The 26,358-nt window shown below is 44.1% G+C and overlaps 1 protein-coding gene across 1 annotated transcript in view; it reads right to left on the reverse strand.

Annotated features, from left to right (window-relative positions):
- Positions 1 to 23,010, reverse strand: part of CBFA2T2 (CBFA2/RUNX1 partner transcriptional co-repressor 2) — a 149,571-nt gene extending 126,561 nt beyond the window's left edge. Inside the window, exon 1 of the mRNA XM_036323861.1 lies at positions 22,830 to 23,010. Within this exon, the coding sequence (XP_036179754.1) occupies positions 22,830 to 22,863 (34 nt within the window). The 5' untranslated portion in view covers positions 22,864 to 23,010. The remainder of the gene's footprint in view (positions 1 to 22,829) is intronic.
- Positions 23,011 to 26,358: the final 3,348 nt, after the last annotated feature.

Below are 26,358 nucleotides of genomic sequence, written 5' to 3' on the forward strand. Positions count from 1 at the left end.
GGGCCACCCGCACCCACCAGGTGTGTCTCTGCACCTGCTCCCGCCTCAGCACCTGCCTTAGCCCACAGAGGTGATCTTGTCGCTGCACTGGCCTCTGCAGGAACAGGGCATCACCACTCCGCCCTCTCACTGTCATCTCACAGGCGCCCACCCTCAGCATCCAGAACACCCAGACACTCTCCAAAGGACATGAGCATGTCGGAGGGGACATGCTCACGTCCTGTGGGGGACGTAGGCATGCTGGGGTTCATAGAAGTGTGGCGGGGGGGGGAGGGGGGGGGCCTTGCACACGCCTTGGTCTGGGACTGTTGCAGGCATGCGAAGGTAACAGCGCGCTGGGGAACATTCGCACGCCAGTGGGGGAGGAGAGGATGTGCGCACCGGAGGCCTGTGGCTTCGCAGATCCGCAAACCTCCATGCTGTGGCCAGGAGGACATCAGTCTGGCCCGCCACAATGGCTGTTCCTGCGATCGCGCACCTTCTGGGCTAGGAGGTGTGACTTGCGCAGCCACTCCTCGGCACTGATGGCCAGCAAGTGCTACTTCAGCTCAGCCCGCAGGCTCCGCTTGGCACGCTCACAGCTGCGAGCACTGCCATGTGGGGAGTACAGGCCGCACTCCACCGGCCCACCTCTCCTGCCCAGAGGCTCTCCGTGCATGCTGCCCACAGGCCCAGAGGGGCCTGGGTGGGGTGGGGTGGGACGCCTGCCCCCAGCCACTTGGCGCCTGTGCATGTGCGCACTGCCCACAGGCCCGCCATCTTTGTTGGGTTAATTTGCATACTCACTCCTGACTGGCTGGTGAGCATAGCAAGAGGGATGGTCAATTTACATGTCTCTTTTATTATACAGAACTAGAGGCCCGGTGCACAAAAATTTGTGCACTCGGTGGGGAGGGGGGATCCCTCAGCCCGGCCTGTGCCCTCTCGCAATCTGGGACCCCTCGGGAGATAACGACCTGCTGGCTTAGGCCTGCTCCTGGGTGGCAGAGGGCAGGCCCAATCCCTAGGTACAGCCCCTGGTCAGGCACGGAGCAGGGCTGATTGGGGAGTTGGGGCACCGCCCCCTGTCATGCACAGAGCAGGGCGGATCGGGAGGTTGCGATGCCACCTTCAGTCACGCTCAGGGTAGGGCCGAGTGGGGGGTTGGGGCGCCGCCCCCTGTCACATTCAAGGCAGGGTCGATGGGGAGGTTGCGGTGCCACCCCCTGTCACTCACAGAGCAGGGCCCATCAGGGGGGTTGGGGCTCCGAACCCTGTCACGCACAGAGCAGGGCCGATCAGGGGGTTGGGGAGCTCCCCGTCACACACAGAGCAGGGCCAATCAGGGGGTTGGGGAGCTCCCCCCTGTCATGCACAGAGCAGGGCCAATAGGGGATTTGGGGCACCGCCCCCTGTCACACACAGAGCAGGGCGGATCAGGGGGTTGGGGCGCCACACCCTGTCACACTCAGGGCAGGGCCAATGGGGAGGTTATGGCTCTACCCCATCACACACAGAGCAGGGCCCATGGAGGGCGGTTGGGGCACCGCTCTCTATCACCCACAGAGCAGGGTGGATCAGGGGGTTGGGGCGCCGCCACTCTCACACTCAGGGCAGGGCCGATGGGGAGGTATGGCTCTACCCTGTCACACACAGAGCAGGGCCCGTGGCGGGGGGTGGGTTGGGGCGCCGCACCCAGTCACACACAGAGCCGCAGGGTGATCAGGGGGTTGGGGAGCTCTCCCCTATCAGGCACAGAGCAGGGCTGATCAGGGGGTTGGGGTGCCTTCCCCTGTCACGAACAGAGCAGGGCCAATAGGGAGGTTGTGGCCCTGCCCCCTGTCACAAACGGAGCCACAGGGTGATCAGGGGGTTTGGGCGCTGCCCCCTGTCACACTGATCCCGGTACCGGGAGGCCTCGCGGCTCCGCTGATCCGGGTGCTGGGAGGCATATTACCCTTTTACTATATAGGATAGAGGCCTGGTGCACAGGTGGGGGCTGGCTGGTTTGCCCTGAAGGGTGTCCTGGATCAGGGTGGGGGTCCCCAATGGGGTGCCTGGCCAGCCTGGGTGAGGGGATAATGGCTGTTTGCAGCTGGTCACACACCCTTCAGGGTGGGGGTCCCCCTGGTGTGCCTGGCCAGTCTGGGTGAGGGGCTGAGGGCTGTTTTCAGGCTGGTGGGTGACTGAAGCTCCCAACCGCTCCTTTTTTTCTTTTTTTTATTCTGGGCCAGCTTTAGCTCTGAGGCTTGGCTCCAGCTCTTAGGTCTCGGCTGCTGAAAGCAGGTATCTGGTTTGTTTGGGTTCTATAATAGAAACACTGTTTCAACTCCAGCTCTGAGATCCCAGTTGGCTGAAAGCAGGTTTCTGGGGGTTTTGTTTAGCTTCTATATTTGTAACAATGTTTCAAACTGCAAGCTCAGAGGCCGGCAAGGCAGGCAGGGAACGTTGGAGTCCTCCGTCACCAAAGCAAGCAAGCCTCATGTTCGCTTCAAGCTGCCTGGCTGCCGGCCGCCATCTTGGCTGGAAGTTAATTTGCATATCACCCTGATTAGCCAATGGGAAGGGTAGTGGAGGTATGGCTAATTACCATGTTTCTCTTTTATTAGATAGGATAAGAACATTTCAAGTTTGTAGCTTGCCCATCTAGGAAAGTTCCAGAAGAAAATGAAAACAACAAAGAAGAGAAATGTTTCCCATCACTCAAAAACCCACAGTCTGAAAACCTTTAGTTATTCCAACGCCACAATCATATAGATGGTTCCCTAAGCAATAGGAGTGAGGGACTACTTCTCTGTTCAAACTCTCAATTCTGGATTCCAACACCCTTTTCAAGGATCCAAAAGTCACAATAATATGAAAAGGGGAACAAAAGAAGGAACTTCAAAAAGTCATCTAAAGGTCACCTAGTCTACCTAGGTTTCACATCCTTCTTTCCTACCTAAGAATTCAGCCCACATGATTCATGGCATGACAGTTTTTAATTTTTTTGAATATTTACACCTTTCTTGAAAGATAAAGTAGTAGAGTGAGATGATAAAGGGAAATAATATTAGTCTGAGCAAAAATACAATCTATATATATAAAAGCCTAAGCAACCATCTGACCGTTTGACCATCTGAGTGGTAGCTATGACACACACTGATCACCAGGGGGCAGACGATCAATGCAGGAACTGCCAAGCTCCAGTGACTTGGCCGGTGCGGTGCTCAGGTGATGCACCTGGAACCAGAGAGGAGGGAGCCCGATTCCAGGGTCCATCACCCAAGAACCACCCTCTCGCAATCAGGGACCCCTCGGGGGCTATCGGAGAGTCAGTTACAGCCTGATCCCCGCAGGCCAGGCTGAGGGACCCCACCTGCCAGAGGGACCCCACTCACTCTGCAGATGACCTTCGAGCCACGGCACTGCCCCAGGTGCGTCCAGGGAGGGACAGCAGAAGGTTGGCTCCAGGGCATGTCTGGCCTGTCTCTCCCAGTCACACTCCACTGGCCACCTTCTAATTAACTTCCTTTCAATGTGCATGAATCCATGCACCAGGGCACTAGTAATTAAATATGAAGCACAAGAGATTCTAAGCAGGGAAGGCAGAGTAGGGACCACTGTGAAAACTATGGGTTATATACACAGTTTTTCTCTTTCCAAGCAAGGACACCAATATCAGCTCATTCTGGCCTTAAACTCTAAAATGAGTCTATTACATTGGCCTTTAGGAGACTTTGAGCAATGATGGGTTAAGAATTTTAAAGAAGCCCTGGCTGGTGTTGCTCAGTGGGTTGGAACATTGTTCCATATACTTAAGAGTAGGAGGTTCAATTCCCAGTCAAGGGCTTCTTACTTCTCTTATCCAAGTAAGAATCCCCATTTTTTAAAAAGTGCTCTTGGAAAATGAGAATTAATCATCTTAATTCATTATAAAGACTATGGTTTAACTCCAAACAGCTCTGGTTTTTTTTTAATCCTCATCTGAGGATATATTTTCCATTGATTTTTAGAGGGTGGAAGAGAGAGGGAAAGACCGAGAAAAACACATTGATTGGTTGCCTCCTGCATGATCCCTGACCAAGGTCAGGCCCGGGGAGAAGCCTGCAACTGAGATACATGCCCCCTTGACCAGAATTGAACCCAGGACCCTTCAGTCCAGAGGCCAACGCTCTATCTATTGAGCCAAACCGGCTAGGGCAATGGTCGGCAAACTCATTAGTCAACAGAGCCAAATATCAACAGTACAATGATTGAAATTTCTTTTGAGAGCCAAATTTTTTAAACTTAAACTATATAGGTAGGTACATTGTTATTAACTTAATTAGGGTACTCCTAAGGCTTAGGAAGAGCCACACTCAAGGGGCCAAAGAGCCGCAGTTTGCCGACCATAGGGCTAGGGCAACTCAAATTTTAATGTACATATGAATCACCTGGGGAAATCTTATTAAAATGCAAATTCAGCAGATCTGGGCCAGAGCCTGCATCCCACCCCCCTCCCCAGGAGGAAGGGGCAGTTGGAGGGGCTTCTGAAATTGATGAGTGTGGGAGCAATGCCAAACTTACTGGGGTGGAAAGGGACGGGAACATGGCTGGAAGAGGCTGGTTGAGGTCTCATGAGGGCCCCTGGAACCCTGACTCTCATGATGACCCTGGGACCCAAGGCCTCACAGGGTCTTAGAGCCTGCATTTTAAACAAGCTCACAAGTGACACAGATGTAGCTGTTCCTCAGAATACACAATGTGTACCTACTTTCCTTATGGCTAAGGTAAAATTGATGGTGCCTGCCCCTGCCTGACTAGTTCTAAAGGGACTAAGTTTACATCTAGATAATTTCTGCAAAATAATCCTTAAAGGTTTATCAATCCTCTAGGCTTTCTCTTCACCAGGTTCTTAAACTTTTCAACTGGAGTTTCTTTTTCTTAATTATATTTGGGGATCTTCTTTGAACCGTCTCAAATGCTGTCCACATATATCTCCTAAACTGGGGTACATAAACATGAAGTTAAATCTTAAGTATGACTGAGCAAACTCTTAACTCCTTCACACAGCCCAACAGTAAAATGACTGTTTCTGAAACAATACTGTAACACAAGCTCATTTTTAGTGTGTAGTCCTAGATGAGCTGAAATTATGTACATAGCTGGTTGTTCACTATATTAAATTAGCTCACTCACTTGGCTATTTCTTTGTAAAATATCACTGGATTGATCCAATTTTTCAGAATGAAAGTTACTTTGAATTTTAACCCAATTCTTCAAGGAACCAGGCCCTGGTATATGAGGAAGTATTTTCTCTAGGTCTTAGTTTTCTCATCTGTGAAATAGGGATGAAGGTCATGAATGCACTCTAATCTCTCCTTCCAAGAATCTATGACTTACAGTCCATATTATCCTTCTATTAGTCAGTGCATGTGATCTAGGACCTTTATTTTACTCCCTGTTTTTCCTAATGAAAGGCCCTTTTTGCTTACTTCCCAGCTCTCCAGAGAAGAGCCTGCCATAAACTATATATACATATTATTATACATATGTAACTATCCTTAAAGGAACTCTCTCAAAAATTAATATAATGAACTAGAAATATCCTGAAGTAACTAAAAATAAAAACTAAACTTAAGAAACCCTAAATTATCTTTCTCAGTGCCAATCAAATAAAAACACAAACAGCCCTAACCGGTTTGGCGCATCGGCCTGCGGACTGAAGGATCCCAGGTTCGATTCCAGTCAAGGGCATGCACCTTGGTTGTGGGTACATCCCCAGTAGGGGATGTGCAGGAGGCAGCTGATTGATGTTTCTCTCTCATCGATGTTTCTAACTCTCTATCCCTCTCTTCCTCTCTGTAAAAAAATTAATAAAATATATTAAAAAAACAAAAACAAACACAAGCAGCCAAACTTACACCTTCTTTGTTCACTTTTGTTGTTGCTATTGTCCTCACCAGTGTCAACACCTGTGCACAGGTAAAAGTTGTGCTTAGCTGAGGAAAACTAATCAATTAGCTCTCCTAAGTCTCATCGGCTGTGTTTTCCTGAGGACATAGAATCTGTCCACCTGCTCCCACAGATGGTATAGCTGCAGTTTAAGTAAAACACCTGGTTCGTGTACATCCATTCCATGAAACTTGCTAGAACAATGCTAGCTACAAATCAGGCAAGTCCAAGTCAGCATTTTCATTTTTTTGCCCAGAGTAAAATCAACATCATTTTTAACGATTGGATGCTAAAATATGCCTTTAATTCCCAATACGACAATGTCAAAGAAGTTAAAATAATAGCCCTAACCTGTTTCTCAGTGGTTAGAGTTTCAGCCCAAGGACTCAAAGATCTCGAGTTCGATTCTGATCAAGGACACATACCTTGGTTGCAGGCTTGATCCCTGGGACCCAGACCCTGGTTGGGGCTCATGAAGGAGGCAACCAATCGATGTGTCTCTCTCACATCAATGTTTTTGTCTCTCCCCCTCCATTCCACTCTCTCTAAAAAATTAATGGGGAAAAATATCCTCGAGTGAGAATTAACAACAGTAAAAAAAGTTACAAAAATGTAAAAAAATTGTTATAGCTACAGCCCTGGGTAGGTGGCTCGGTTGATTAAAAGACTGCAGGTTTGCCGAAACCGGTTTGGCTCAGTGGATAGAGCGTCGGCCTGCGGACTGAAAGGTCCCAGGTTCGATTCCGGTCAAGGGCATGTACCTGGGTTGTGGGCATATCCACAGTGGGAGATGTGCAGGAGGCAGCTGATCGATGTTTCTCTCTCATCGATGTTTCTAACTCTCTATCTCTCTCCCTTCCTCTCTGTAAAAAATCAATAAAAAAATATATTTAAAAAAAAAAAAGAACCAACTAGAAATTAAGCATACACGGACTGAAATAAAGAATATTATACAGACACCCAACAGCAGACCAGAGGAGCGCAAGAATCAAGTCAAAGATTCGAAATGCAAAGAAGCAAAAAACACCCAACTGGAAAAGCAAAATGAAAATAGAATACGAAAATAGTGTAAGGAGCCTCTGGGACAGCTTCAAGCGTACCAACATCAGAATTATAGGGATGCCAGAAGATGAGAGAGAGCAAGATATTGAAAACCTATTTGAAGAAATAATGACAGAAAACTTCCCCCACCTGGTGAAAGAAATAGACTTACAGGTCCAGGAAGCACAGAGAACCCCAAACAAAAGGAATCCAAAGAGGACCACGCCAAGACACATCATAATTAAAATGCCAAGGGCAAAAGACAAAGAGAGAATCTTAAAAGCAGCAAGAGAAAAACAGTCAGTTACCTACAAGGGAGTACCCATACGACTGTCAGCTGATTTCTCAACAGAAACTTTGCAGGCCAGAAGGGAATGGCAAGAAATATTCAAAGTGATGAATGCCAAGAACCTACAACCAAGATTACTTTATCCAGCAAAGCTATCATTCAGAACTGAAGGTCAGATAAAGAGCTTCACAGATAAGGAAAAGCTAAACGAGTTCATCACCACAAAACCAGCATTATATGAAATGCTAAAAGGTATCCTTTAAGAAGAGGAAGAAGAAGAAAAAGGTAAAGATACAAATTATGAACAACAAACATGTATCTATCAACAAGTGAATCTAAGAATCAAGTGAACAAATAATCTGGTGATCATAATAGAATCAGGGACATAGAAAGGGAATGGACTGACTATTCTTGGGGGGGAAAGGGGTGTGGGAGATGCGGGAAGAGACTGGACAAAAATCGTGCACCTATGGATGAGGACAGTGGGTGGGGAGTGAGGGCGGAGGGTGGGGCGGGAACTGGGAGGAGGGGAGTTATGGGGGGAAAAAAGAGGAACAAATGTAATAATCTGAACAATAAAGATTTAATTAAAAAAAAAGAAAATACAAAAAAAAAAAAAGAAGAAACTGATAATGCTAGTTGACTCCAAGGAGGGGAAGAGTGACTGAAGCACAGAGGTGAGGGAACCTGTTATTTTACCTTTTAAATGTTGAATTATGTAAATCCATTGTCAGTCCAAAAATTAATTTTTAAAAATTTGTTGAAAGGAAGAAACAGATTTGGATCAAGACAGGTATCATTTCTCTAAAAAGTCTTTTTTGAAACACAGCCACACATGCATGCCCACAAATTAGGTCAAATGGTTATCTTGTGTGGTTCTTATCATGCTATTATCACTGCTTACCATTTAGTACTGAAATTCAATCAATCTGTCTCTCTCCACCACTGGACTACATCTAAACTTCTCCAAGGCCTTAGACTCTCTTTATTTCCCTCAGCAACTGGGACTAAGGGCTCAAAAAATATTTGTAAAAGTAAATGAGTATTTGAAGTCAAGAGTATCTTAGAAAATCAATTATCTTGAGTCACTGTAATGATAATTTCTTATAGCCTACCTTCTAGTATAATCAGCTGCTTGTCTGTCTTTCCAGGAGAATACAAATATTAGGCCACTCACATAAATGATTTATTGAACTCAACTACCATAGTAAAGAAAGCTAAGAGGCTGATATGGCAAATGAATTAAAATAATACTGCAAAAGAAAAAGGGGGGCATTCACATAAAGATGATCAGGAATTGATTTTAGGATTTCAAATCACTATTTAATAATTATGGTTTTTATGGAAACTCTCCTCATTTACCACATCATTCCTCAGATTTCAACAGCCACTAAATCAGCATGTACTATTTAGAGACGTTAAGAAAACTCACAGCAAGCAAAGTGTTGATGCCCACAGCTGCAGGTAGGTGCTCAGGGGCTCTGAGTCATGTTTGGCATTCTAGCTCCTTCCTAGGAAATCCTCTGCCTCATGGATTGAAGGAATCTCTGCTTCCCAATACAACTGGCCCCCAAAGCATTAATTAAACCCAGTTGTCAAGGCTTTCATTAGAAGAGCAACTGACAAAGTGTTAGGACACAGAAGGAAAGATAAATTGGAACACCTTTGAGAACTAGGACTAAAGCTTACCCACCTTACCAGCCCCAAGGCACTTAGCACAGTCTCTGCATCTAACAGCAGCACAATACAGTTGTTAAAGGAATGATTTCACTTAGACTAGGCAGGGGATTTTTACTTTACCTGTATTGCTTATGTTTTAAAAACATACAGGGGTGAGGCAAAAGTACAGTTGTTCATATGAAAAATACAATAAATAATAATACAAAAACAGTGTTTCGTGTACTCACAACAGTTGTTCATATGAAAAATACAATCTATATATATAAAAGGCTAAGCGACCGGCCAACCGGCCGGTAGGTATGACGTGCACTGACCATCAGGGGGCCAACGCTCAACACAGGAGCTGTAGAGCAACAGCAACTTTGCAGAGTGCCCTCTTGCACTCCAGGACCCCTAGGGGGATGTCAGACTGCCAGTTTCAGCCTGATCCCTGCAGGCCAGGCCAAGGGACCCCACCTTCCAGAGAGACCCTGCTCACTCTGCAGATGCCCTTCGAGCCCCAGTGCCACCCCAGGTACGGCCAGCCGGGGAGGGACCATGGAAGATTGGCTCCAGGGCGTGTCCAGCCCAGTCTCGCCCTGCTGGCCACCTTCTAATTAATTTCCTTTCATGTGCATGAATCCGTGCACCGGGCCTCTAGTAAATAATACAAGAATGTTTCATGTACTCACAACTGTAAACCTACTTTTGCCCCACCCTGCATATAAATAAAGTTAATCAAATGCTCTGCAGAATGATTTGTAAGAAATGACAAAAACAGAAAAATCATACTATGACTATCATAATAATTAACTCAAGAAAATATCATATGAAAATATCATATGCTAAAATCAGTGGATAAAAATTGGAGGGAAACAAGATATTTATATGGGCTCAGCATCCCCCCACAAAATTTTTACTAATTAAAAAGTTAAAAACAATAACCCTATAATGGAGAAATCTGGCAGACATCACCTTAAACCAGTATTTTTCAACCTTTTTCATCTCATGGCACATATAAACTAATTACTAAAATTTTGCAGCACACCAAAAAATAGGTATAATTTTGATTCATTCACACTGGATGGCTATTGTTGTGTTGGCTATTGTCATTTTTCCATTTGACAATCTATGGCAGCGGTTCTCAACCTTCTGGCCCTTTAAATACAGTTCTTCATGTTGTGACCCAACTATAAAATTATTTTCGTTGCTACTTCATAACTGTAATGTTGCTACTGTGATGAATTGTAATGTAAATATCTGATATGCAGGATGGTCTTAGGCGACCCCTGTGAAAGAGTCGTTCGACCGCCAAAGGGGTCGCAACCCATAAGTTGAGAACCACTGATCTATGGGAAAAGAGGTGAGTGCCCCTGGCTAAACAGTCAGGTACTGTATGTTTTAAAAATTCTTGCAGCACACCAATGTGCCTCTTGGGGAACACCAACTGAAAATAGCTGCATTAAACAAGTGATCAACATTAACATCATCAGTACTGAACAATGGACACCATGGGCCTCCTGATATGAAGCACTGAGAACAATACATCACTTTGTGATATTCCTTCCAAAATGTATAATGTGAATCTACTCATAAATAAGACAAATTCAAAAAAAATTTTTCCAAAGAAAAAGAAGACAAATTCAAATTCAGGGGCATTCTACAAAATAAATGACCTATACCAGTGGTCGGCAAACTGCGGCTTGCGAGCCACATGTGGCTCTTTGGCCCCTTGAGTGTGGCCACGAAGTTTCAATCGCACTGTACGTGCGCGCCCGCACGTGGTATTTTGTGGAAGAGCCACACTCAAGGGGCCGCAGTTTGCCAACCACTGACCTATACCATTCAAAAAAGTGAAGGTTATTAAAGATAATACTGAACTATATTCTCCCAAAGTGAAGGAGACTAGAGATAGGACAATTAAATACAATGTGTTCCTGGACTGGCCACTAGACAAGAAAAAAATATTTTCCTATAAAACAATTATTGGAACAAATGGCTAAACTTGAGTAAGGTTTGGATATTAGAAATATTGTATCAAAGCTGTATTTCCTAATTTTGATAAGTATATTTTAAGTACATAAGAGAATGTTCTAGTTTATTGGAAATAAACACTATGTTATTTAGAGTAAAGAGGTAGCACATCTGTAACTTACTCAACAATATTTTTTAAAAATAATATCCTATATAATAAAAGGGTAATATGCAAATTGACCCTAAAGGTGGAACGACCAGAGAGACTGCTTGACCAGTCACTATGAGGTTCATTGACCACCTCTTGGGTCCCTTCCCCTGGCCGGCAGGCTCCCATTGCCCACTGGCAAACGGGGAACCGAGGGTGGTGGCGGTGGGGGTGGGGCCAGCGAGCGGGCAGAATGGCCGATCTCTTGGTCCCTCCCCCCGACTTGCAGGCTCAGATTGCCCGATGGCGAACAAGGAACTAGAGGTGGGTGGCGGGGGACGCGGGCAACACCAGGCCAAGGCCCTCACCCCGCCAGTCACTCCACACACAGAGGGCAACCCGTGGTGGGGTGGGGCTGGTGAGCAGGCAGAACGGCCAACCTCTTGGTCTCTCCTCCCGGCCAGCAGGCAATCAGGGGTGGGGGGCGGGGGCAGGGCCGGCTGCTGGCAGTGGGGGAAGATGGCCCTGATCGCAAGCCAGGCCTAGGGACCATACTTGTGCACGATTTTCATGCCCTGGGCCTCTAGTACATATATAAAAAGAAAAAGAATATAAAACCCTGGCCAGATAGCTTAGTTGGATACTCCTGATAAGCCAAGGCTATGGGTTTGATCCCCGGTCACGGTACATACAAGAATCAACCAATGAAACAACAAATCAATGTTTCTCTTTTTCCCTCCCCCTCTTTCCTGCTCTCTCTCTCTCTCTCTCTCATCAATCAATAAAAATTTTTAAGAAGAATATATAAAATATAGTAAAATGTTGACATTTGGGAACTCAAAGAGAATGGCATACAAGAATTTTAACACTACTCTTGCAACTTTTTCTTAAGTTTGAAATGTCAAAATACAAAGTTTAAAGAAAAAGGAGTATAAATATTTTTTATACTGCAGATCACAATCCTAGCATATATTTGTTTTCCTAAAGCAGCTTATGGTACTTGGTAATATATTTAAGAAGAGATAAGAGTATAGTTTAAACTACTTGGCCAGACCAACCCACCAAGGAAGATTAAAGGGGAGCTTATGAGAACTAGAGCTGCTGAGCTCTAAGCAGCTCTGGACTGCTGGAGGAGAATGAATGCCAGAGGAATAGTTGCCTCTTCCCCTACTTCTCCTTTACCACTGAGAACTTCCCTCTCCTAAATCATGTCTACCTTTAATCTCAGTCATAAAGAGGACTTGCTTTCTGCCTGCATCCTCCTCTTGGCTCCACTTCTCCAGAGGAAAACAAAATGAAAGACAACCACTTTCTTAATATTAAGGACAACAAAACAAAACAAAACAATAAAACCTGGCATATTTTTGGTGGAGGAAAATGTCTGTAGTATTTTAGCTTTTATTGAGATGGTTGGGAGGAAAAGGTAGTGTAAGGGGACAATAAACTAACTAAAAACTACTATGTAAATGAGAGGAAATGGCATGATTAGTGTAGCTCTAGGGATATAAGGTAAAAAATACATCTGTGCTGTTTGAAAGACTTCCCATGTGGCTCCAAAAAATTAAAAGCAGGCAGGATGTCTGCATGAAGATGGCTAAGTTAACAAAAGAATAAGGGAAACATTTGTAAGAGAGGAAAAGGTCAAAGTAGTGTGTCAAGGGTGCTATGCAATGCCTGGTATTAACATTTCACTTGAGCTGCTGGAGAAGTCAGATTACATATTTGTCACCATCAGCTAATTTAATTGAAAGAGCTAGCCAACTCCAAAGCTATAAATTCAGACAAAAGGATAGCTAGCCCTGGGTTAGTCTAAATTTTACTTTGATTTCTGCATTTAATTAAAGCAATACAAAATAGAGGGGTAGAATCAAATTTGAAGAGCCACAAAGTGAAAGGTTCACTGCATAGTCCATATACTATACTTGATGATCCATATTTGACAGTTCCTCACAAGGCCAAGCAAAATTAGCATGGACATTTCCTAGGCTTTCGATGTTTATTGCCATCATCTATCTGCTTCACTGCTAAGATCAGTAAATATACAGGATGCATGAGTAAAAGCTCTGAAGAGTTTCTACCTTTTTTTTTTTTTTTAATTCATCTCTATGACCAATTCAGGACACCCCTGACCAAGACCAAGCCCTGTAAATCACATCCCCATTCCTAGACTTTTTGTTGTTGTTAATCCTCACCCGAGGGCACTTTCTCCATTGATTTTTAGAGAGAGTGGAAGGGAGGGGCAGAGACAGAGAGATAGATGTGAGACACATGATTGGTTGCCTCCCGCCTCGCAGGGATCAAGCCTGCAACTACCAGAGACCCTCCAGTCCCTTTAGTCCAGTGGTTCTCAACCTCCCTAATGCCGCGACCCTTTAATACAGTTCCTCATGTTGTGGTGACCCCCAACCATAAAATTATTTTCGTTGCTACTTCATAACTGTAATTTTGCTACTGTTATGAATTGTAATGTAAATATCTGATATGCAGGATGTATTTTCATTGTTACAAATTGAACATAATTAAAGCATAGTGATTAATCACAAAAACAATATGTAATTATATATGTGTTTTCCTATGGTCTTAGGCGACCCCTGTGAAAGGGTCGTTCGACCCCCAAAGGGGTTGCGACCCACAGGTTGAGAACCACTGCTTTAGTCCGAAGGCCGACACTCAGCCAAACCAGCTAGGGCAGGACTTTTTTTAAAAGATTTTTTTTTTTAATCCTCACCAAGGATATTACTGTAGTTCCATTGATTTTCAGACAGAGTGGAAGGGAGGGAAGGAGAAGAGGAAGGGGGAGGGGGAGGGGGAGGGAAAAGAAGAGGAGAGGGGGAGGAGGGAGGGGAAGAGATAGATGTTTATCTGTGTGAGGGAGACACATAGATTGGTTGCCTCCTGCATGTGCCCTGACCGGCCAGGGATCAAACTTGCAACTGAGGTATGTGCATCTGACAGGAAATCAAACCTGTGACCCTTCAGTCTGAGGGCCACGCTCTGACCACTGAATGAAGCTGGACAGGGCTTTTTAAAGATTTTGTTATTGTTTGTTAGAGAGGGAGAGGGGGAGAGAGAGAGAGAAACATCAATGTGAGAGCATAACATTGATTGGCTACCTCCTGCATGCCCCCTACCAGGATCAAGCCAGCAACCTAGGCATGTGCCCTGACCAAATCAACATTTTGGTGCATGGGACAATGCCCAACAGAGCCACATTGGCCAGGGCCATAGGACATATTTTAATAAGATGTTAGAGCCCAGCTGGTGTGGCTCAGTGGTTGCTGGTTAGATTCCCTCCGGGCACATGCCCAGGTTGCAGGCTCAATCCCCGGTGGGGAGCATGGAAGAGGTAGCAGCTGATCGATGTTTCTCATCAATGTTTCTATCTTTCTATCCCTCTCCCTTCCTCTCTCTCTCAAAATATCAATAAAAACATATTTAAAAAAAAGATGTTAGGGAAAGTTGTCAAAGATGGAAAATCAAGTATCTTCAGGGAGTTCTGGGATCCTCTTGAACATAGATCTAAAAACCTCTTGTTTAGTTAGTAAAAAGAAGGAACCATGTGATAGAGAGTTAAAAAACAGTGGGCTCTGGACTCAGATCTCAATGTATAATGAATGAACTCAACACCAGATTGAACTAAGTTTAAACAGTGCATCTGCTACTGATTAATTGTGTGACCATGGGCAATTTATTTAATTCTCTGAGTTTTATTTCCTCATCTGTAAAACAGAGATACTAACTTCCTCCCATGGTTGTTCTAAGAATTATATGAAATGACATATGTGAAAAGCACCCGGCAGAAAATATAGCAAAGACTTTTTTTAAAGAATTCAACTGGACTTAAAAAAGCCAGATTCAGTTGACATATCTGCAATAGATTCAGTTCACAAGTTTAATTTATGGTGTCCCAGCCCCTATAATTCCAGATAGCCTCAAGGCCTTCAATGGGCCAGAGACAGAAACCAGAGACAGGGGCAAAAAGCTACTTAACCAACTATAATAAAACCCAGAGACAGGCTCAGTCACATGTACTTACACTAGCTCATACTGCATATGATATGGGGCCAGTCAGTACAGTGCTAATGAGATCCCTCTTGGTATTCTTACCAAAGCTTAAACAATAAGCAGGGGAAAGATTCTCCCTTGTTAACTTTCAAACTTCCAGGAATTTGAAGTAAATCTTTACAATTGAGTAATCGCTTTCTGTAATATGAGGTTCAAAACAATACTCTAAAACTAAGGAATAAGGATAAAACTGGCAGGCGAGAAATCTTTCTTCCCCATTTCTTTTCTCCTATTTTTTCCTTATCCTGGAAGAGGTATAAGCTTAGTGTATTAACTCACCTTTATCCTAGTGCTGCATTCATTCATTGTATTCATTTAAATGATCCTCCCTGCCTAAAAGTATTCATTACATTCAATAACTGATCATAAAGTCTAGATTTGCATACCATACACAACAGGCTTAATCCTCAAGAACAACCTTAAAGTCAGTCTCTGCTTATTTTTAGAATCTTTGCTATGTAGGAAAGCCAATCAGTTTCAAACCAGCATAAATGTATTCTAAAGTAAAAGACAGCTCTAGCTGGTTTAGATCAGTGGATAGAGCATCGGCCTGCGGACTGAGGGGTCCCAGGTTCGATTCCAGTAAAGGGCACATGCCCAGGTTCCGGACTCGATCCCTAGTAGGGGACGTGCAGGAGGCAGACAATCAATAATACTCTCTCATCATTGATGTTTCTCTCTCTCTCTCTCTCTCTCCTCCCCCCCCTTCTTCCTTCCTCTCTGAAATCAATAAAAACGTTTAAAATAATAATAATAAAGTAAAAGACAAAGACCAAAAAACATTACAAGTGTCTAAAACATGATTCCATTTAGTAAGTCTCAATTCTCAAAATAAGCAAAGTCAAAAACCTTCAAAACAACATCAAAGGCAGAGGGAAGGGGGTGGGGAGAAGAGGATCCTAATACATGATGATAGGAGAAGTTTGACTTTGGGTGGTGGGTAAAAGGCGAATATACAGATCTTGTAACATAGAAACCCACTCCTGAAACCTGTATGTTCATGATGACCAATGTCACTCTAATAAATGTAAGAAAAAAATTTTTTTTAAATTTTTAAAAAACCCTCAAAGGATAACTTTGTTCCTAATAGTAAAACTTATGCCCAATCCTACAAAAGAACTCACTAAACTGTCAATTCTAAATTAATATGCAGATAGCAGGTAATTAAGTAATTAAGTTTTTGTAACAATATTACTCTCAAAGCCTTTAGCTCATTTCACTCAACTCTACCACAGGGTAGATGTGGGAGGTGAGGGGTGAGGATGGGATGTATAAGACATGAGGCAACAGATTCTGAATATCCTTCCCCAAAAGGGAAAAAACAGACAGTAAAGTTCTGTAATGCAGTAATGTATAGATATCTACAAGCACTGTTTTTCTCCACCTTATAAACGCCGTATTTTTATAACTTAAGTGACCTTTCAAAATGTAGGAACTTAAAAAAAATGAACAACAAAAATAAAATGTAGGAACTTCACAGTGACACAGTATAGGAATGAGGACTGGATTTTCCCATTTACTGATGGCCCAACACATTTCATTTCATTTATTTCATTTAATTTCTTCATTTCATTTCATTTCATTTTTAGAGAAAGAGGGAAGAAGGGAGGAGCCCCGACTGGGAATTGAACCTGCAACCTAATTATGTGCCCTGACTGAGAATCAAACCCGCCACCTTTTTTTTTTTTTTTTTTGGTGTGCATAGGACAAAGCATCCAGCCAGGGGCAACCATTTTAAATAAGAGCTACCTTAATGTTAAGAGCTCGGGCTCTGTAGTCAGAACGATCTAGATTTTAATCTAGGCTTGTTTATTTATTAGCTCTATGACATCTGAATCAATTTCCTAATTTGTAAAATAAGGATTTATACCTAACTAAAAGAGTGAAGGATTAAAAGGCACAGTGAGTATAATACTTGGCATGGTATCTGGCCCAAAATAAACATTTAATATTAGTCATTATAATTATCAGACAGGAATTATCCCCAACTATAGCTTAAACAAACAACTGAGTCTCAAAGGTTGAATAACTTCCCAGGAGAACTAGGCCTCAAGCCCAGTCTGCCTCCAAATCCTTTTTCCATTATGCCAAACCACTTGTGTCGTGTACATATCTGCCTTTTTTGACAGGCTACTAACTGCAATTTAACTTGTCTTGATTGTATAGTCACAGATTATAATACTTTTAATCTTACTCCATTGTTTTTCTTACCCAATAATATGGTAAGGGGAGGGGAAGTTGGTGACTAAACACATCAATGTGGCACAGTAGGTAAGGACCACAGGAGAGAATGAGACGCTGTCTCTCATTGTCAGTATGCTTACCTGGGATAGCTCCTCTCCTCTCCATTTGATTTGTTGCCTTAAGTCTGCTATAAGATGGGCTGAAACAAGTACCTTTAAAGTATGTGCAGAATAAAAGCAAGCTTTTAGTGAAAGTTTGAGGAGTTATCCTATTAACAAGGTATAGGTTTCAATTAGTTGTGGTCCCACCAGGAAAGATAGCATGCTCCACTAAGGATAATTCACGGAGGGTTTAATAAGGTTACTATAAATAAGAAAGGTGTGGGCAGACAGGATACAAGATAATCACAAGGGACAGTTCTAGTACCCTGGGACTAGAGCACCTCTAAGCCCAAGGAACAAAGGAAATAGAACTTTCCAAATAAACGTAGGAGTGTGTCATGTGGAAAGAACCACCTTTAGTGGAACAGCAATCTTCAACCAAGGGACATAGCCAGCCAAAGACAAAACCCATAAAAATGAAGCAGGGTAATTAAATCCCACAACCTCAGAGGGAAAGGAAGTCCTCTGAAGTAATAGTCCGTGTAGGTAAGTCAGCATCCCAGGGCAAAAAACAGGGTGGGAAAGGAAGGAGAGTAGATCTAGAAGAGCAAATGAAAGGCACCTACTTCAACCTGAGAGGTCTTTCTGGTGCACTTTCACATCTCTTTATTCTAATGGGTAAGTGCCAGACAAGGAAAGAGTTACTGAACAGGACATTTCTCCCCTCCCCCCTTTTTTTTTTTAATCCTCACCTAAGGATATTTTTCCATTGATTTTTAGAGAGAGTGGAAGCAAGGGGACTAGAGAGAGAAACATCTATGTGAGACACTTCGACTGCCTCCCACACATGCTCGGGCCCGACCGGGGATTGGGCCTGCAAATGAGGTATGTGCCCTTAACCACTACTGAACCCGAGACCCTTCAGTCCTCGGGCTGAACCTCTATCCACTGAGCCAAACCGACTAGGGCTCTCACCCCTTTCAAATGGTAATGCACAGGGCCTATCTACCATAAAATATTTATAAGCATGTTTTTAACTAGTAAATATTGTTATTTATCATTCCATTCTTAATTGTTCAGAATTCTTTGAAGGTCCAATGATTTATAGGACTTTCCCCATGCTTATGAACTTTCCCTTACCTTGCTAGGCAAAATAAAAAATCACAAAAATGCAGATACTATCAGAACCCTCAAGGAACTTACACTGAGGGGGTTATATTCTTAGATAACTAAGAAGGCACAATGAGGTAAGTGCCACCAGAGAGAAAAGAGCTGTGGTACTGTGAAAAGTTCTGGAACAGGCTTTCTAGCCATCTGGCCCCTGCCAGGCACAACTCTAGCCAGAACTCACTATTATCCTACTAACAAACTATAGACATTTCAATCAGGTTCCCTGCAGGTCCAGATCTGGAGTACTGCTCATCAAGCCCCTATCAGCCTCCAAATTTCCACTGTACCCTCAACTAATAAGATGGACCCTTCCACCTCCTGGAAAAAGCCCTTCTGCTTCCTAAGGATGGTTCAAATGTCACCTCCTTACCTGAACTTTATGTAGACCCTCAAGGAACAATTAGTTTATGCCTCCTCTGCAATCCCAAAAGCCTTTGCTTCAAGCACTTAAAGCACTTATTATCCATGCGTACCTGTGCAGGGTCCCCCACTATACTGTGAAATCTTTCTATTTTTAGATTTTTATTTATTGATTTTAGAGAGAGAGAAACATCAATCTATTCCACTTATTTTTTAAAATATATTTTTATTGATTTCAGAGGAAGGGAAAGGGAGAGAGAGAGAGAAATAGAGGTAGAAACATCGATGAGAGAGAATCATCGATGGGGTGCCCCCGGGCATGTGCCCTGACCGGAATCTAACAGATATCTCCAGGTTCATAGGTTGATGTTCAACCACTGAGCAACACCAACCAGGTTGTTGTTTTGTTCCACTTATTTATGCATTCATTGGTTGCTCCTTGTATGTGCCCTTGGGATGATGCTCTAACCCAGGGGTGGGCAAACTTTTTGACTGGAGGGCCACAATGGGTTCTTAAACTGGACCAGAGGGCCGGAACAAAAGCATGGATGGAGTGTTTGTGTGAACTAATATAAATTCAAAGTAAACATCATTACATAAAAGGGTACGGTCTTTTTTTTTTTTAGTTTTATTCATTTCAAACGGGCCGGATCCGGCCCCGAGTCTAACCCAACGGTTGCCGACTGGTGATCCACAGACCACTGGTGGTCCGTGAGGTCTGAAAGGTTGGCAACAGCTGCTCTAACCAACTGAGTTATCTGGCCAGGACTAGACTGTGAGATCTGTAAAGCAGCTTTGAATCCTCAGCCACTCACAGCGCCCAAAATATAATGTGTCAAACACAGTATAAGTACTTTACATGTATTACCAAAATACATTAACGTATACATATCATCAATTATCACAGTAAAACTACAAATGAGGTTAGAATTCTCATCATCTCAATTTTATAGATGAGGAAAATAAAGTGCACAGAAAGGTTAAGTAACTAAAGTGCTCAAAGTCTCAAAGCTAATAAGAATTAGACCCCAAGATTTCAACCTAGCCACAACTCCAAAATTGAATATAAACAGGGTTGAGAAGGTCTCACTACAAGACCAATGGTCTCCATCGCAGAGGGCATAGTTATTATTTACCCCCTGGGGTAGGGGTCCTCAAACTTTTTAAACAGGGGGCCATTTCACTGTCCCTCAGACCGTTGGAGGGCCGGACTATAGTTTAAAAAAAAAACTATGAACAAATTCCTATGCACACTGCACATATCTTATTTTGAAGTAAAAAAACAAAACAGGAACAAATACAATATTTGTATTTGCATGTGGCCTGCGGGCCGCAGTTTGAGGACCCCTGCCCTGGGGGATGTAAGGACAATACTGGAACCTCTAACCATATTTGTTTTAGCTCAGCCTTTTGTAAAATGTCTATTTTTGCACATTATAAAGTATACATAATACAGCCCTGGGCGGTGTGACTCAGTTGGTTAGAGCATCCCCCCATCACCAGAAGGTCTCGGGTTTGATTCCCCATCAAGGCACATAAATACCTGGGCTTCGGGTTTGATCCTGGTTGGGGCACATAATGGGAGTCAACCAATTCTGTCTCTCTCACATCAATGTTTCTCTCTCTTCTCTCTAAAAAAATCAATAAAACATATCTTCATCCTCCCACCCAGCCTGTGTTGTTCAGTGGTTTAGGGTTGGCTCATGCACCAAGAAGTCACCAGTTCGATTCCCAGTCAGGGCACATGCCTGGGTTTTGGGCTCAATCCCTTGTAGGGAGTGTGCGGGAGGCAGCTGATTGATGTTTCTTTCTCAAACACTGATGTTCCTATCTCTCTTCCTCTTCCTCCCTCTCTCTCGAAAATCAATAAAAAATATATAAAAATTAAAAAACAAACAAAACATATCCTCAGGTGAGGATAAAAAAAAATGTACATAATACAGAGTACAGTCAACACCATAATTGTAATTTAAAACAAGCATTCACATAATGTGTGTGTAATACTCAACCCTATTTACTAAGAGAACACTAAAAACATTTGAGGCCACTGCTCTAGATTACTTCCCCTAGGGACTCTGAGCTCCTACATTCTCTCTGCCCAGTACTTCAGTTAAAAGCATTAGCCAAATGTTTAGACTATAGGTAAGCTTCTAGACTAGAGGCAAGAGTCTGCTCTTTCATTCACCTTTGAAGCCCTACAACACCACAGGGCCTGGTGCTTAGCAGATGGTCAATGCTGAATCTAACTGTATCATGAGAATCTCATTGAAAAAAATCCTCTCAATATTTTAATGTAACTTACTATATGCTTCCAGATTAAAAGAAAAAATATACTAAGCACACTGCCTAGGAATATAGAATTGCCTTAGAAACACCAAAAATTTTTTTTAAAATAAATATTATGTCCTCATTAGTTACATAATAGAATACAAATATGTACTTTGGGGCATATTTTAAAGTGAAAACTGCATGAAAGAGATTGGACATAAAAAATTTAAGTTCAGATTAAAGGTTCTGTCAACTACAGCGATGGTGCACCTTTGTCAGACCTAAAGGTCACCTCTGTCTGCCTTTCCTTAGTTATAAGCGCCAAGAGGAAGGAATTAAGCTATCAAAAGCTCCAACTGCAGACTTGACTATGAAGAGGCATCAGCTGGGGGCAACTACTTTGCATTTCTTCAATCCAGCATTTAATGGGTATCACACAAAAGAGAGAGAGGCTGTATAAAGCCTCCTATTTAGGTGCTGAAGAAGATGGGCTTTGAGGCTACATTAGATTGTAGGGATTCTTCTGTTCCTCAGTTTCATTCTCTGCAAAATGGGCATTTTCAAGTACTTAACTCATAAATAAGTCACCAGGATTAAATAAGAGAAAGCATGCAAAAAGGACTTGTCTCTCCCCCACCCCCAAATACTACTAAATTCAAAGTCCGAGTTTGATCTATCTAGTTTGCTGCTATATTCTCAGGGCCAAGAATGGTACTTTTTACTTAATAGGTTATTTAATAAATATTAAATGAATGAAATGCAAAATGCCTGCTGCTCGAAAAAATGTTGGCGAGAAACAATTAAAATTTTATTGTATTAAGAGACCCCACCCCACACCCAAGGATCTCACAATTCCCGGAGGAACACTAGATAAATGCTGGAATGGAGGTAAGAAAAGCAACTGGATTGTAAAACAGGACTAAACAAAAACAAAATAAAATCTTAAGTCTACAACCACGGCCCAATTCCGGGCTTTCCGGAGTAAGGTTCACCCAGGATGAGGTTGATAAACCATCACCATGACAGTTTTCACGCTTGCGTTAGGTGCCCAAGTCTGTGTCAAGCGCTCTACTGGCTTCACAAAACCCAACCACCGGGGTCGGATGGGGTATGAAGACGATTTTCACAGCCCCACGTTACAGACGGGAGAAGCGAGGCTCGTCGAGAGCCAAGGTCGCAGCCTGTAACTCTAAGTGGGGGCGCCGGGATGTGAACCCCGGCAGTCCGACCCCTGAGCCTGCACTCCACAGGCTTCTCAGAAGAACCATCCTCGTGTCCTCCACCACCGGCCCCGTGCCCCTCGAAATCAGAAGCGTGTCACATCCCCCCAGGAGCCGGACTTAGCGGCCCCAGTGCTGGGAGAACAAAACAATCCTTGTCCGTGGGCAAGTCCCAGGGACGCCGGCCCCGCCTGGGGCTTCGAGGCCGCGGTCCACACAGTTTCGCTCTCACCGTGAGCCCCGAGCCCTCCGGATGGCGCTGGAAGTGCCCAGGCGGCCCCCGGGAGCCCAGGAAGGCCCTTGCCCGCCGCATGACCTTGGATCCGCCGCCCGGCTTCGGGCCTCAGTTTCCCCACCCCGGCCTCGCGCCAGGGGCCTCTCGGAGCTCGCGCCCGTTGGAACCACAGGCCTCTCACACGCCCCCCTTCAGCCACCCGCCTTTTCGTTCCACTTACGCTGGAAGGCGGCCGCTCCAGGGACGCCCACCATCGCCAAGGGCCTCCGTCGCGAGCCTCCCGCCTCCGCCCGCGGCCAGGGTCCTTCACAGACGCCGCCGCGGGACCTGTGGCCGCCAAGCTCGCCAACCCCAGCGTCGCCGCTTCACTCGCAGCTACCACCGCCGTTAGGCCGCGCGCCGCCCCGCCCCCCCGTTGGCTCCGCCCCGCCCGCCGGGCACGCCCCCAACGCGCGCTCCCGCCCGCCTGACCCACGCACGCAGAAGCCCGGCCCAAAGATCAGCATCCATTAAACCCCGCCCCCTGACTTACCCCGCCCCTTCCGCGCGAACCTACCGCCCTATCCCGGAGCATCCTGCTTCTCAAACCCTTCCCTCCTGCGTCACTCGCGCTGGTCACACGCTAGGCTCACGCTTTAGGTACCAAGCTTCCCGCAGAGGCCCGAGCGTCGGCCGAGGCCCGGGGACCGGGGCGGAGTCCTAGGGGCGGAGCTTAGGGAGGAAGGAGACGGCGCCTCACCTGAGTTCTCCACGTTAAGGCCTGGTCGCCTTTGAGCCTGTGATAAGGTAAGTCACTTCTTTTTGGCCTACCGTGTTCCAAAAGTGCAAAATGTCATCGTCATTATATTAATATCGTTTAGTTTTCGTTATTATCATTGTTCAGGTCCTGTTTTTATACATTCCATCAGGCTAATGCTCACAATAAAGGAGAGCGGTATTATTTTTCATTTTCTGCACAAATGGGAAGGGCTTTCCCATCAGTCAGCTTGCCCACGGCTACTGTTAGCAAAAAGCAGATATGGGACTGGAACCTAGAAACTCCTGACTTCAGACCTAGTACTTTGAGCTACTCTGAACTATTCTACCTCCTAAGGACTCAAAAATAGGGACTAAAATTAAAACAAAAGGTTAAAAATGCCAAACTCCTCTATGTACAATGACAGTTCTTTTACAAGCAAAATAAAGGGATAAACTATGTGCAGCAACCCGGCATGGCTCAGAGGATGAGCATCGACCTATGAACCTGGAGGTCATAGTTTGATTCCCAGACAGGGCACATGCCGGGTTGCAGGCTCAATCCCCAGTGGGGAATGTGCAGGAGGCAGCCCATCAATGATTCAGTGATTCTCTCTCATCATTGATGTTTCTTCCTCTTTCTTCCTCTCCCTCCCTCTTTGAAATCAATAAAGAGAGAGAGAGAGAGAGAGAGAGAGAGAGAGAAATGGTAGTAGTAATAGCAAGAAATGTCCAATCTTCCAGTTGTCCAAAACTTGCCCCATCCCTCCATTCACTGCCAGTATTCTTTGGTTACCTAAGGCCTACAGGGTCTGAGACACTAACATTTAAGAGTAAGAGACAGGCGCTGGCCAGTTTGGCTCAGTGAATAGAGCATTGGCCTGCAGACTGAAGGATTCCAGGTTCTATTCCGGTCAAGGGCACATACCCAGGTTGTGGGCTCAATCCCCAGTATGGGGCATGCAGGAGGCAGCTGATCAACGATTCTCTCTTACATTGATGTTTCTTTCTCTCTCTCTCTCTCTCTGAAATCAGTAAAAATATATATATTAAAAAAAAAAAGTAAGAGACAAGGTGCCCTAGGGCCTAGATGGTTTGGCTCAGTGGATAGAGTGTTGGCCCTCGAACTGAAGGGACCCAGGTTTGATTCCAGTTAAGGGTATGTACCTCGGTTGCAGGCTGCATTCCTGCCCTGATCCAGGTCCATGCAGGAGGCAGCTAATCAATGTGTCTCTCTCACATCCATGTTTCTCTCTCTCTCTCTCTCTCTCTCTCTCTCTCTCTCTCTCTCTCTCCCCCCCCCCCCCCCCCCCACACTCTCTCTAAAAAAATCATGGAAAAATATCCTTCGGTGAGGATCAACAACAAAAAATAGAGTCAGAGACAGGGCTGGGTGCCTTGCAAACTCAATTTGACTTCAGTTTTGCAACTGTTCCATTTTCCAGCTAAAGACACTGAGATCATACTGATAATGATCATACTGAGACTCAGAGACTTACCATAAAGTTTGCCTGTGTCAGAAGTTTAGTCTCAAGTGACAGAATTGAATTCTGACATTCTTTTCACAACCTTGTAAAGGAATTATAGTCTCTATAGACCTAAGGAAATTGCTCAGAGCCCTGGCTGTTTCTTATCCAAACCAAGTAATTGTTTTTCTTCAGGAACAAAGAGGATAAAGATGGGTGGCAGGGAGAAGTGCATGCTGCCTGCCGTCTGCCCTGGCCATGCCCCTTCTGCTAATGAATGATAAACACAAGGCCCAGCCAGTTGAGTGTCAGTGAGGGAAAGCTAATTTAAAGGTGTATGGTCTTTATTGACTGAATAGGGGCCTGTAATGCCGATGGCATTTTAGAAAGCCTTTCTGTGCACCAGAGAAGTACAGTGGGACTTTTCCAATAAGCAAGGCCCTTTCTCCCTAGGAGGCTGAAGAGCACAGGAGCTTAAAGGGAGAGATAAACATGTTGACTTTCTTGACCGCAGGTTCTATTGTTAAAATTCATTATTGTTTATGATTATGAGAGGAATGTGAGCATACTAATGGTGAGGAATTTGTTACTACACAACAAGATTAAGAAGAAAATGAAAACCACTCTTAATTCTTGACACTAAAAAATAAATTGCTGCCCTGGCCAGTGTGGCTCAGTTGGTTGGGCATCGTCCTGGGCACCTGGGCGTTACCTGTTCAATTTCCCATTTCCGGCTTGATCCTCCGCAGGGGACATGCAGGAGGCAGCCGATTGGATTTATATTATGCTCACACATTGATGTTTCTCTCCCTCTACCTTCCTCTCTCTCTAGCAATCGATTTAAAAATCTAAATGAATAAATAAATAAATTGCTTTCACCATTTTACTAAATATCCTTCTCAGCTACTTTTTTTTTTATAGCAAGGTGAAAATTTTTTGAAGAACAAATACAGACTCCCACATGAGGAGGGGGAAAGAGTCCCCCTCAGCTACTTTTTTTCAACCATTCTTTAACCCTTACCTGAGGATATGTTTATTGATTTTTAGAGAAAGAGAAAGCAAGCAAGAGAAACATCCCCTGAGAGAAACATTGATTGGTTGCTTTCTGTATGCATCCTGACCACGGATTGAACCTGCAACCTAGGTATGATCCCTGACCAGGAATCAAACCCATAACCTTTTTTGGTGTATAGGACAATGCTCCAACCGACAGAGCCACCATGCCGGGGCTCAACTATTTTTTATTAATGGGTATTTATATAACTGAGATCATACTGATAATACATTTCTGCATCCTGCCTTGCTTCTTTTTTCACTATTATAGATGTCAGCATTTTTGTTGTGTCACTAAAAATTATTCATAAATATTACTTGATAGATGGCCACATGACATTCTATTTTTGGTAGAATCTGATATGAATAGCCATTAGGGCTGCTTTTTTCTTTTTCTTTTTTTCTATTATAAATTATGTCTTATTGAACATCACTGTGCATCACACTTTCTTCTTTTCTGATTCTTTCAAAGGGCTTTTTAAAAAATAATACTTT

The sequence above is a fragment of the Myotis myotis genome, unplaced genomic scaffold (genome assembly GCF_014108235.1).
Source record: "Myotis myotis isolate mMyoMyo1 unplaced genomic scaffold, mMyoMyo1.p scaffold_m19_p_9, whole genome shotgun sequence".
NCBI classification, from domain to species: domain Eukaryota; kingdom Metazoa; phylum Chordata; class Mammalia; order Chiroptera; family Vespertilionidae; genus Myotis; species Myotis myotis.